Source organism: Mesoplodon mirus (assembly GCF_964341445.2).
Source record: "Mesoplodon mirus genome assembly, chromosome: 2".
Lineage (NCBI taxonomy): Eukaryota > Metazoa > Chordata > Mammalia > Artiodactyla > Ziphiidae > Mesoplodon > Mesoplodon mirus.
This window is the reverse complement of record NC_138977.1, coordinates 182,875,738-182,887,842: the sequence shown is the minus strand read 5'-3', so window position 1 is coordinate 182,887,842 and position 12,105 is coordinate 182,875,738. Positions and strand designations below refer to the sequence as shown.

At 44.1% G+C, this 12,105-nt stretch overlaps 1 protein-coding gene across 1 annotated transcript in view; it reads right to left on the bottom strand.

Moving 5' to 3' along the window:
- The window catches only part of WDFY4 (WDFY family member 4), a 294,420-nt gene that overhangs the window by 242,257 nt on the left and 40,058 nt on the right, over positions 1-12,105 (bottom strand). Inside the window, exons 10-12 of the mRNA XM_082637674.1 lie at positions 11,688-11,792; positions 9,851-10,041; positions 2,372-2,952 (exon numbers count right to left, since the gene is read on the bottom strand). Of these exons, the coding sequence (XP_082493800.1) occupies positions 2,372-2,952; positions 9,851-10,041; positions 11,688-11,792 (877 nt within the window). The remainder of the gene's footprint in view (positions 1-2,371; positions 2,953-9,850; positions 10,042-11,687; positions 11,793-12,105) is intronic.

The window sequence follows — 12,105 nt, the reverse complement described above, 5'->3', positions numbered from 1 at the left end:
TATGATATACCCAGAATAGGCAAGTTCCTAAATACAGAAAGTAAATTAGTGGTTGCCTGGGACTGGAGGTAGGGGCAGGGGAAAAGGAAAATAATGGCTAATGGGTATGGAGTTTCTTTTGGTGTGATAAAAATGTTCTAATCAATTGTGGTAATGATTGTATATTTCTGTGAATATACAAAAAATTTATTGTACATTTTAAATGGGTGAATTTTATGGTGTGTGAATTATGTAAAAACAAAGCTGTTTTTTAAAAAGGTAAAAAAAAAAAAGAATACATCTTCTCTCAAGAAAACGTCAGGCTCCTGAGATTTTACTGGCAAGTTCTATCACATAGCTAAGGAACAGAAATAGTAGGACTTCCCTGATGGCACAGTGATTAAGAATCCACCTGCCAAGGCAGGGGACACAGGTTCGAGCCTGGTCCGGGAAGATCCCACATGCCACGGAGCAACTAAGCCTGTGTGCCGCAACTACTGAGCCTGCAAGCCACAACTACTGAGCCCGCAAGCCACAACTACTGAAGCTCGCATGCCTAGAGCCCATGCTCAGCAATAAGAGCAGCCACTGCACTGAGAAGCCTGCGCACCACAACGAAGAGTAGCCCCGCTCGCCACAACTAGAGAAAGCAACGAAGACCCAATGCGGCTAATTAATTAATTAATTAATTTTTAAAAGAAAGGAATAGCAATAGTAATCTTTCCATAAACTCTTCCAGAGAATAGAAGAGGGAACACTGCCCAATTTATGAGGGTAACACAAATTTCATAGTAAAAATAGTCAAGAAAGGAGTGTGAAAGGTTGAACTTTCTCAAGAACAAAAATTCTTTTCAAAAATCAAATCTAGCAATAATTATATCATGAGCAAATTGTGAAGAAATGCAAGGTGAGAAAACTAATTGATTTACCAGATTAACCAATGTAACAGGAACAATCATATGATTATTGCGGTAGCTGGAGAACTGACATCCATCCCCCTCACCACCAACCCCCTACACGTCTGGCCAAAGGGGGCTCTCTTTGGAGAAACACGTGCAATGTCTTTCAGAAGAGTGTCCTGTGGTGTTAAAGGCAAGATGACCTGGAGAGGTGGCAGGCAGGATAGTTTACTGAAATATTAATTTGTGTTTTGTCATTGCTGCTTCAGAGGAATGAAAAAAAGACACCAACTATTTTGTTGCCTTGTTCTTTTGTTTTTCCCCTCTCGCTCCAAGGGGGTGGAGGGTTCTTTGTGCTCCCCTGCTTTAATGGAATTCTGTGTTACAGGGATGAAAGCAAAAGGTTGTTTATCAAAGTATGAGGTCCTTGAGGAGATGAGCCTGCAGAAGTAAGAGAAATTGTCCTTGTTAGGGGGAATGGAAGCAGCAAGAAAGAACAGGAAGAGTCCCATGATTGGGAAGGACGCTGTTGTTTGTGTCTTACAAGTCAAGGACCTCACCCACACCCTGGCAGTGCCCTGGCAGTGGGGGGAGATAAGACCTAGGAAGGCAAAGGCTGCCGGGCATACCAGGGAGGCTGGGCCCAGGCATCAAAGCTCCCAGGAGCAGCAAAGATGACAAAGAAGAAAGTGAGCCTATGGGCAGCAGAGCTCTGCCCTCAGTTTCCAAGATCGGGTAAGCTTCCCTGGTTCTCCTGCGACCCGACAGCATCCCCCAGCCCTGTATTGAGTTGGATTGGTTTTCTGCCAGTTCTCAGGATGGGGGTGGGTGACGGGGAGAGGGGCCTGAAAACAAAGTTAACTTGATCTAAAGAAAAGACAGTCCTGCTGTCACCAGCAAAGCCCACTGGGGTCCCTAGGAAAAACAAAATGGAATCTAGGTGATAAAATAAGGTCTCACCTCTTCTCCTGTGCTTAGTCTAGTTTCACTTGCTCATAGGGTACTGCACACAGAGACCCGCACCAGGCACCTCAGACCGGAGTTCCTAGTGCGGAACGGCTGCACGGGACACTGCAGCCCGTGGATCGTGTGCAGAAGCGCTGCACACGATACTCAATTCAAGATGGCGGCGGTGAGCTGTGTGCAGAGACACTGCACCCGGCACTGCGATCTCCGCCCCCGCCCCCTCCACTCTAGATCCCTCAACGGAAGCCCCACCCCTGGCCTGTCAGGAGAGCAAGTGAGTTGGCACCTCTCCGTTCTCTGATAAAAGAAGAAAGCTTTCCTTTGCTTCTGAATCCAACTCCGTCTCGTTCTGTTTGCTGGAACAACGCCAGGCGGGGACACCTACTCTGAAGAATAAGTAACAACGTGACGGTTCCTCACACCCAGTTTGTACTACGCATGCGCGGGGTGTTTGCGTAGGCTGCGTAGGACTCGGGAGACAGAGATACACTGATGACAGATTAGGGAAGCAGGCAGCAAAGCTCTACCTGTCCTCCAGGTCTGGCCACTGCTTGAAGTTTCCCTGGGGGTCATTGCCGGCTTCTCCCTTCTGAGCGTCCACAACCGCCTCCTGCCTCGCCCTCGGGGAGTCCTTCAGGTCCTTGCACAGGTGGAGGGTGCCTCGGGCCATGCTGTCCAGGAAGCTGAGTATCTGGAGGCAGCTCTGTATCTTGGGTGGGAGTGGGCTGGCAGAGGAAAAAGCCGCACTCGTCAAATCGGCAAATGGCCTGGCCTTTGTGTCCTCCCAGGAGTGCGGAGGAGCGCCCTCTTCCTCCAGGGCCCCGAAACAGCCCAGCAAGCAGAGGTCCTCTGCCAGCTTCTCAAACAGCCCGGTCCTCCTAAAGAAGTCACCGTTGACGGGGTCCAGGTGCAGTGCTGCAGACACAGCACAGAGGGTGTGCAGGACCAGGTCCAGGGTCTGGCTGGGGGACACTGCCCCGCAGGTCTGCAGCGGGGGCTCCCGGAGAGACCCCTCCAGGTCAGAGAGCAGGGACAGCAGCCCATTGAACCCACTGGAGACTCTGAAAGCAGCACGGCCTTTGGGGGTCTCCAGGATCCGGAGCAGAGACTGAAACCAATGAAATACAAGTGAGTGAGATGGAGGAGGCAGATCGTTAACGCTGAGCTCCCACCCATCCCTGCCAAAGCGTTCCGGGTGCTCTTCTGCACTCCACTCCGTAGGAACAGCGAGCTACCGATGCGCGACCCTGAAACACTGGGAGGTCAGTACCATTCCTCTTACTTTTAGTTTTGGGTTGTGCCAAAGTGTCTTCATTCACATGGCTGCTCTTAAAGGCTATGCTGCTTTATAGGGTTGACTTACAGTCCTGTATCTTGACTTAAATGCATCTCCCTCCACAAAGCTTTCCCTGACCCTTAGCTTGTTCTCATCCCAGGCTGAGTGCTCACACCTCTAAATCCCCAATCAAAACTCTCACCACACTGTATTGAAGCTACTTGAAAATTGTCTCAGCCTTCCCCTGCATTGAAGCCCCATGAAATCAGGCTTGCTCACTGCTGTGGAACATAGCACCTACTTAATAAATATTTGCTAAACTTATGGAATGAACCATTTCCTGTACTGCAAAAGGAGACTCAGTGAAATCTATATAAAGCAACTTATTACTATTTACCTCCCTCTCTGTGCAAGCACAGATTCTTCTAATAAATGAAAGATAATCAAACAAATCTACTTAAAACCTTGTGTGAAAATATGAGGAAATTAAGGTGGAGAAGAGAAATCCTAATGGAAGGAAACATAGATATAGCATATAATATAGACCGTGTGTGGAGTTTAGGCTATTACAACATACATATGCAATCTACCTTCTACAGATTGCTCAGATTTTTACTGGACAGCCAAACTTTTAATTCCTCCTAAAATCAAATATTTACTAAGCACTTCCAATGTACTATTCATTGAGCCCTGTGCATGATATACACTAGGTATTCAATAAATGTTTTGGAAGGAAAGAAGGACTACATTTAAGAAGTTCTCATTCTGTGCTAAAGTTTCACACCTAAAAGTGAAGAATGCATGGATGATTTTAGATAAATATCAAAAGCCTCTAACTTTTGGTATTTAGTTATTTACTATTCATGAAAATTGCATGGGACTGCATCGAAGACCCAGGCTTCTTAGTCATGTTTCCCAGAGAATGGCCAGTCCCTGTAGTTTTGCTCTGGAGGAAGATTTGAATTGTTTTGTCCTTTCAAATGTTTAGTGTTCAGTGACACAAGAAAGAGGATTGTCCGGGCAGGCACAACTTAAAGTCAATTTCAGGATGCTTGAAACAAGTTTCAAAGAGAAAAAATAAAAACAAATTCCCAATTTGAGAGAGAGGGGGTGATGCTGTGTCTTAAATGCATGATTTAGGGTGACAGTCTATAGCATAATGCATGAAAGTCCATTGACAAAGAGAAAACTGGTGGGTCAGAAAAAAGGAGGGAAGGGATTAGATTTTTAAATTCTCATATAGAGAAAGTCAAATAGAAATTCAGTAAAGTTACAGGTAGCTATGAAATATGAAGTCATGCACTTTGCAGGGCAAAGGTAATTTTCCAGCTCTATCTCTAAAATGCTGGTAACCCTAACCTAACACTAGAGTTTATCTGAAACAATATAATGTGTACCCCTAACACCCAAATTCTGATATCTAATATTGTATTCTGCTACATGAAGCCTGAGCTGCTTGGCAGGCAGTCAACCCAAGCTTGGGGTAGGAAAGCACAAAATGAGCCAGGACTAAGTAAATGTATACAGGCAAGGACTCTTTCAAAGATGGAGAGAAATGATGACCAAGGAGCTGCTTAAAGTGTTCCCACGGCCCCATCAATGACATTTCAAAAAATTAAAAACAAAGATTGTAGAAACTTGGAGAATCTATAAAAGGCCAATGGCCACGATTATGTTCAATATGGACAAATTATCATATAGAGTGATGTAGAAAGATTCATCCTTACCAATGTGGGTCAGTTTTCCCAGTTATAGGAGAAGAAAATGCATGACTTATGGTGGTTAGCTCAAAGACTACCCACCACAGCTCAGGGGGTGACTGTGAGGAAATTGAATTGTCATTTTGTTCTTTAAAAGAAACAGCATCGGGGCCATGCACTAATGGGGGATCAAATGAGAGTGGTGGGATAGACTTCAGGGAAATGGGCTTTCCAGACTGCCTGACAGCTAGAAGCAAAAATGAAACATTAAGGACCAGACAGTGACAACTGCTTTCTCCTCCTGGGTGAGGATATGACCTAAGTACTACTGAATTTGGCTCAAAACCCAGGAAAGTTTGACATTTGTAGACAGGTCCTTAAAGAGAAGATTGTATGTAGACTGTTAGAGCAGATTCTTCAGAATAGTGACATGTGGTGAATGTAAACCCGTATGGTTTAGCAACACAGAGCTTTCTAGACTAGGCACGGCCTTTCTGTTTATAGACTGCATCACCACAGCTGCCTTCCCCAAACCCCACCCCCAACCCCAGGACACTGGGGCCAGTCCTCTGTGCCTGCCTTGTGTGAGCAACTCACTCCGCACAGAATATTATTTCTTCGATCAAGTTGGAAATGAACTCTAACCTTGAAGTGTATGTGGTGGTGGTAGTTTCTTCCTGCCAACTGATAATCCACACAAAAGGCTGAACATTAACGTGGGGTACAGCATGCATTGCATTGTCTGTCTCGACCTGTCTCAATGTGACTCGTGCCATGGAAAATAAATAAATCACCGAGACATCAGGAAATCTTAAGCTGTTAACCTGTAAACTGTCTAGATTTATGTGAGTGCTTTCAGTGGCTCCTAAAACTACTATGAGGTTGTTCAAGGCAAATGGAATGAATGGAGCTCTTCTGTTTATCACGTGACATGTGACAAAACAAACACCAAAAAGAGAGCGTAATTAAAAAATAAAACTGGGCCTCCCTGGTGGCGCAGTGGTTGAGAGTCCGCCTGCCGATGCAGGGGATACGGGTTCGTGCCCCGGTCTGGGAGGATCCCATATGCCGCGGAGCGGCTGGGCCCGTGAGCCATGGCCTGCGCATCCGGAGCCTGTGCTCCGCAACGGGAGAGGCCACAACAGTGAGAGGCCCGCATACCGCAAAAAAAAAAAAAAAAAAAAAAAAAAAAAAAAAAACTAATCAGATTACAAGCAATTGTCTAAGTGCTGGATGACCACTAAAACCCCCCTCTTTCCTTAAGAAACCATCTTCCAGTTGTCCAAGTTGACACCAGATATTGCTCAGAAGGTCTCCATCATTCAAGGAATGTTGAGAGCAGATATTTTAAAAAGAAAGCAAACCAATAATAGTCCTCCTTATGATCTGTGTCTCTCAGAGGGTCTATCCTCTGTAATTCCTAGATGGCTCTTTTCTCCTCCTGTTGGGAGGGGTGGAGAAAAAAGGAATGGCTGACCTTAATTGTTGCTTTGTTTGATTTATTAAATTCAGAGTCATTATCTAAAATGGGGGTAATCTCATTAGAACTCAGACTGCTCTGTTATTTCTTGGGATGGGGTTAATTTCATATTTGCAGAGTCATAAAGTAAAGAGCCCAAAATCCAATTACAAAGGCTTAATTTCATAGCAACTAAAGAGAAACATTTCTATCATAAAGGAAAATAAATACTGCACTAGTTCAGGAAACAATTTGTCAGGAACTGGGGACCTGGGAGGAGGGTCTCCATTACTGTCATTCAACTTTGCATGATAATGCATCACCTAGGCTTGAGAGTCTACGGAAGGGAGTAAATTTAATCAGCTGAAGTCAAAGTAATCAGGCTAGGGTTGACACATTTCAAGAAAGGTCAGCGTTAAGCACATTTTCTCCTCCTTAACTCAGTTACCATGTCATCCTCTCTGAGTTAGTATTCCTCAAGCTTGAATCTATAAAATGGATGTCTGCTGCAAAGCGCTAACTACGTTAGGACTAACAGGATTTATTTCACATTCTATTATTTGTTATTCCTCATAATTTTCCATGTGTCATGCTGGAAGACCGGTGAGGTAATGGGATTAAGCTCAGAGTTGAACAGCTAAATGTATATTAGCAAATCAATCTGAATTTGTGCATAACCCAATCACAGTCCCACTGGCCATGGAGAGGAAATTCATTTGCTTACATTATTCTTTAACTTGGTTATCATTTGCCAGAATTAGGTGGTGAAGTCACATGTGCCTCTGTATTGGTATGGAAGCACCACTGAATTTTGGAAGCAACTGCCTTAAGTCACATGTTTCTGGAGGATTTTTCTCCTCCAGAGCAGCTGGCTGATTCTCAGGGAAGGGAATTGAGGGTGGCACCATGATGTGAATACACTTCAGAGATGACAAACCTTTATTGGGTGGTGGGGCAGCGAGTCCTGCCTTTGAGGTCCCCACCCTCCATCACTTTCACCTCATCCCACATCTGACCCACTTTGCAGGCACAGTGCTTTGGGCAGAGTCCACTGTCAACTACCAAAAAAGGAAATCTAGCCAGAAAGAACTAATTTTACATCTTTGTTTCCCGAGGGGTTCCCAAAGTGATGTAGAACAAAGGCAGATCCCACATCAGATTCCAACAAACGTTGGCTAGTTGCTCACACGACCCAGTGGTGGGCAAGGCTGGAATAGGCTCTGGGGCCCAATCCTTCCCCACCACCCACGGGAGCTGCAACGTGTTATCACCCTAGTCCTGGAAGAACAATGGTGGCTCTGGGCACCCTCCCAACTGCCCAGCAGTGCCTTGGTACCCAGGGAGAAGACAGCACATTGAGTGCGGGGTACGACTCTGTTGAATACGCTTACACAGTGTTCATCCCTGATGTGCTCTGTTGGTAGTGTGATTCTGAAATGATATTGAATCTGTAAAACACCATAATGGCTTTACATTACCAAGTCTAGAAATTCAGTCCTATTACCCAAGGGCTGACACTCCAATAAGGTGCTTCTGGGCTCTAGAGTAAACAAGATGAACTTTCCAGGAGCAAAGCAAAGAGCTTTTCTATAATGGACACAAAAACACTTCTGCTCTCCAAAACTTTTCTCTCCATGAATCTGTTTGACTTTCAATATGAAAATGTCAGAAATAGATAGGGCTTCCAATTATTCACCCAATAGAAAACCAAAGTCCTAACTGCCTTGCTCTCTGCCTTCCCTGTTCCTTATTAGAATAAGGCTCATGTGAATTAAGCTGAACACAGACATATGAGAAAAAATGCAACAAACAGCAAAATGAAGAGGAAAAATCACCAGATTTTAAATGACTAGTCTTAGATCCAAACTCAACTTCACCATTCAGTATTAGAATCTCTCGGGGCCTATCTCTGCCCAATATTAAGATAGGACCACATGAAGCTAAGGTGCATTTCAGCTGTAAACTGTCATTAATTCTTGATATCTCTCTCCCTTACTCTCCCCTTTACATGCTCCCCTCAATCTTGTTACTTCCCATAATCATGGGACTCCAGTGTCTTTCAAAAGACCTTTAACTTTCCTTTTTTGTTTCATCACCTTCACTGATTTTTTGACCCTGTGATTAAATCGCTGTTTTGGTTCTTGTCATCTGCGAAATACATGATAACTATGGTCATAATGCCACTTCTGGATGGGATTCTCATGACACATTGGCCATGCCGAACTCCACAGGATTAGGTCATGAGAAGACATGAATACAGTTGCATCAGTGCCTGACATTGGCTCTGCTGAGAAATAAAGTAGGTAAAATAAACTGAATGCCATTCTCTAACTGGTAAAATGGTTTTGTACAGAGATAGTCATGGCTAAATAAGGTTGAGGGTTTAATTTTGGAAGTCAGAGCAACTTCGTATTGTATAAAATTCACCAGTGATCCAAAGTGGCATGATAATGAAACATGAGTGTGTATTGCATAGGGGGTTCTTTTGCACATAGATGTGACAGGTCCCCAAGTCAGTTCCTTGGGAGATATTTACATTTACATCTGATCTTCTCTTAAACAGCATAAACAAAAGAAAGGGGATTTTTTTTTTTAAGGCATAAGCCCGTAAAGACAAAAGAAATGGAAAAGCAGGAACAGCAACAAAATTGTGAGAGCTGTAAGGCTGATGATGTTTATTATCATCTTTAACTGTTTTAAGATAACTTGATGATTATTAACAATATTACAAAAACAAAAATATATGCTTCTCTTTGTTGTCCAAAGGTGACAGCCTAGTTTTACTTCTCCCTTTGTAACCACTGTTCCTGTGCCTTTGACTGCCTTTTGCTTCCTCTTCCCAGTTCAGACGTTCCCTCCTCTGTGAGCCTTCCTCAAACATGTAAGGCAGCATTGGTCTCTCCTACTTCTCTGTTCCCGTGGCAGCCTGCCTTCAACCTCTGGGGCATTATCACGCTGCATCACCATGATTGTTTACTTAATATTAGCCCTAGTCTACGAGCTACCAGTTGGCAAGGGCTGAATCTCATACAACTGTGTGTCCCGAGCACTCTGCATCAGACCTGGTAACTGGTAGATGCTCACTAAATGCTGGGCAAGTAAACAAGGCTGCTGCTTGGCCACCACCAATTTGGGCTCCACTTCCATAGTTTACAGTGTAGCTGGGAAGTAGCTGCCCAACTAGGGACTCCATTTCCTGGCATGTCTTGCATCCAGATGAGTCCTGCCCAGAGAAACTTGGACAGAAGTTAACAGGCACCAGTTTTAGGCCTGAAAAAGAACGTGTGCCATTTTCTCTGCTCTCCCTTCCTTTGTCTGATGGCTAGATTAGATGCCCAGGTGACTGCTGTCCCTGAATGACACTCCTCCCGATCACTGATTGGACGGTACATAAGAAAGAAACCTCTAATGTGCCAGGCTATTGAGGATGGGAGATTTATTCATTACAGCAGCCAGTAGTACTCTACCTGTATGATACAGTGACCAACTAAATGAATGAATGCATGGGCAAATGCCGATCACCTGCTGCATGTCCATGGGAAACCCATCACAAAGGAGGACTTGACATCACCTTCAGGAGATCCAGTTTCAGCTGCAGTTCCCCTTGAGTGGACGAGCACAAAGCGCCCACAATGATGCTCATGTACTCCTCGGCGTTGATGACTGAGAGCTGCTCCAAGATGCTGAGTGAGGCTCCCCGGTAGCACTCATCGTCCAGGAAGATCTTGATGAAGGGCACCATGCCGTGGTCTTTCAGGACAACTGGGGATCAGACAGAGAGTATGGGGCTAGAGCGATGGGGGCCTTGGCACCTTAGCTTCAATTACAAGGAAAGCTTTTCCTTACAATTTCCAAGTTTGTTTGGCTACATGTGTATGTGTTTTTTCCACGCCTTAGAAATTTTTTTTCAAAATCCATACCTACTGTTAAAATAAGAAGAGGAAGAGAGAAACTATGGAGCTGAGAATTAAAAAGAAAAACTGCTTTCTTCTCCAGTGAGAATTCTGTTTTTGAAAAACAATTTCCCCCTTCTCTGTTTTTAGAGGCGTAAGTAATACAAACTTTAATTGGATATACCTCTGGCATTTATTTCCACATAATCCCCTAATCCAGGACCAATGGCAATTCTCTCTTATCTCTGCCCAAATTCTTATTGAAAGCAAACCAGAATTTAAGAGTATGTTTAACTCGTAGGTAGTTTCTTGTGACAAGGTGGGCGGCAGGCAGGATTTAAGAAATTTGGCTAATGGTATGTTTTTGTTTAAAAGTAATCCTAAGAATTTCTTCCCCAGGATTGATCTTTGAAGTAATCACATGTAGAATAAGAACTAGGAAGTAACTGGGTCGTTCAAATGGTATGACATGGATTTGAGCTGGTCAACTCCATAAGGCAGGATTTCCGCAATTATGGGCCAGGTACCCCTTACATGGAAATCACCTTGGAAGCCTGTTTACAGGCTCTACCTTGACCTGATAATTAGATCTCTGGGAGGGAGCTTAGGAATATGCACCTCCCTATTAACCAGAACCTCCAGGGAATCTCTTATAGTCTAACATTAGACATGCTCTACCATAATGAAATAATCATTCACATTTGGTATAGTTGACCTGTGAGGGCCCCAGATAAAGATGCACCAAATCACCAAACCCACTGATGTCACTTTGCTGATGCATCTGCTTCATAGTATAATATACATGCATTTATGTTTTAGGCACGTATTTTTTAAGCATGAGAGCCACATGATCTTAGGAAGCTAAACTTTTTTTGAATGGATGAAGCTACTAAATCCATCATGGGCTGAAAGCACATCAAATTATGTCTCTTAAAAATGATGAGCTTTTGGACTTCCCTGGTGGCGCAGTGGTTGAGAGTCCGCCTGCCAATGCAGGAGACACGGGTTCGTGCCCCAGTCCGGGAAGATCTCACATGCCACGGAGCAACTAGGCCTGTGAGCCATGGCTGCTGAGCCTGCGCGTCCGGAGCCTGTGCTCCACAACAGGAGAGGCCACAACAGTGAGAGGCCCATGTACCAGAAAAAAAAAAAAAAATGATGAGCTTTCTTTGCCTGTATTTTACAATTTGAATCTTTTTTTAAAAAGTATCTATAGTCAGTGCAGCCATATATTAAAAGATTTTACTTGAGGGAGATGGGGTTTCTGTGGTCTCATAAATTTAAGATAACTCTTTGATTCCCAACCTTATTTAGCAACCTAAACAGTAAAAATTGTCAACTGATGTGTCTACCAATTTACTGTTGATCACTGAACATCAACCAGTGAATGGACATCAGCCACAGCGATAGTGTTGGTTATTCCTTGGATATAGCCTTTGAGCAATGACATAAATCACCAGGAAATAGTTAATGTTTTCCCAACCAGTGACAAGGTGAATTTGATACCATCCTTACCTGCATTCCGAACTGATCCTTTCAGAAGCCTGACCACAGTTCTCAGCATCACACAAGTCAGTTCTCTTTCTATATCCTGAACTCCAGGATTGGACTCTTTGTTTCCTGCCATATTTAAGAAGCAATGAAGAAACATTTTTAAGTACATGTGATATGGCCCCAGATCTCCAATTCCATTAGTTTCCTATCCTCTTAAAGAAAGACAAATATCATGCTTCCATTATAAAGGAGTGTGCATCCCAATTTGTAAGATGTGACCCTACAACCCTTACATCAGAGGTTCTCCAACTTGAGTGCATCAAAATCCCCTGGAAGACTGGTTGTAAAATCCAGGGTATGTACATGGGGCATGGTTAGGCAGGGAAATCCCAGGCCCGCGCTCCTGAGGCAGGGGGAGGGAGTGCTGGCAAGGAGCCAC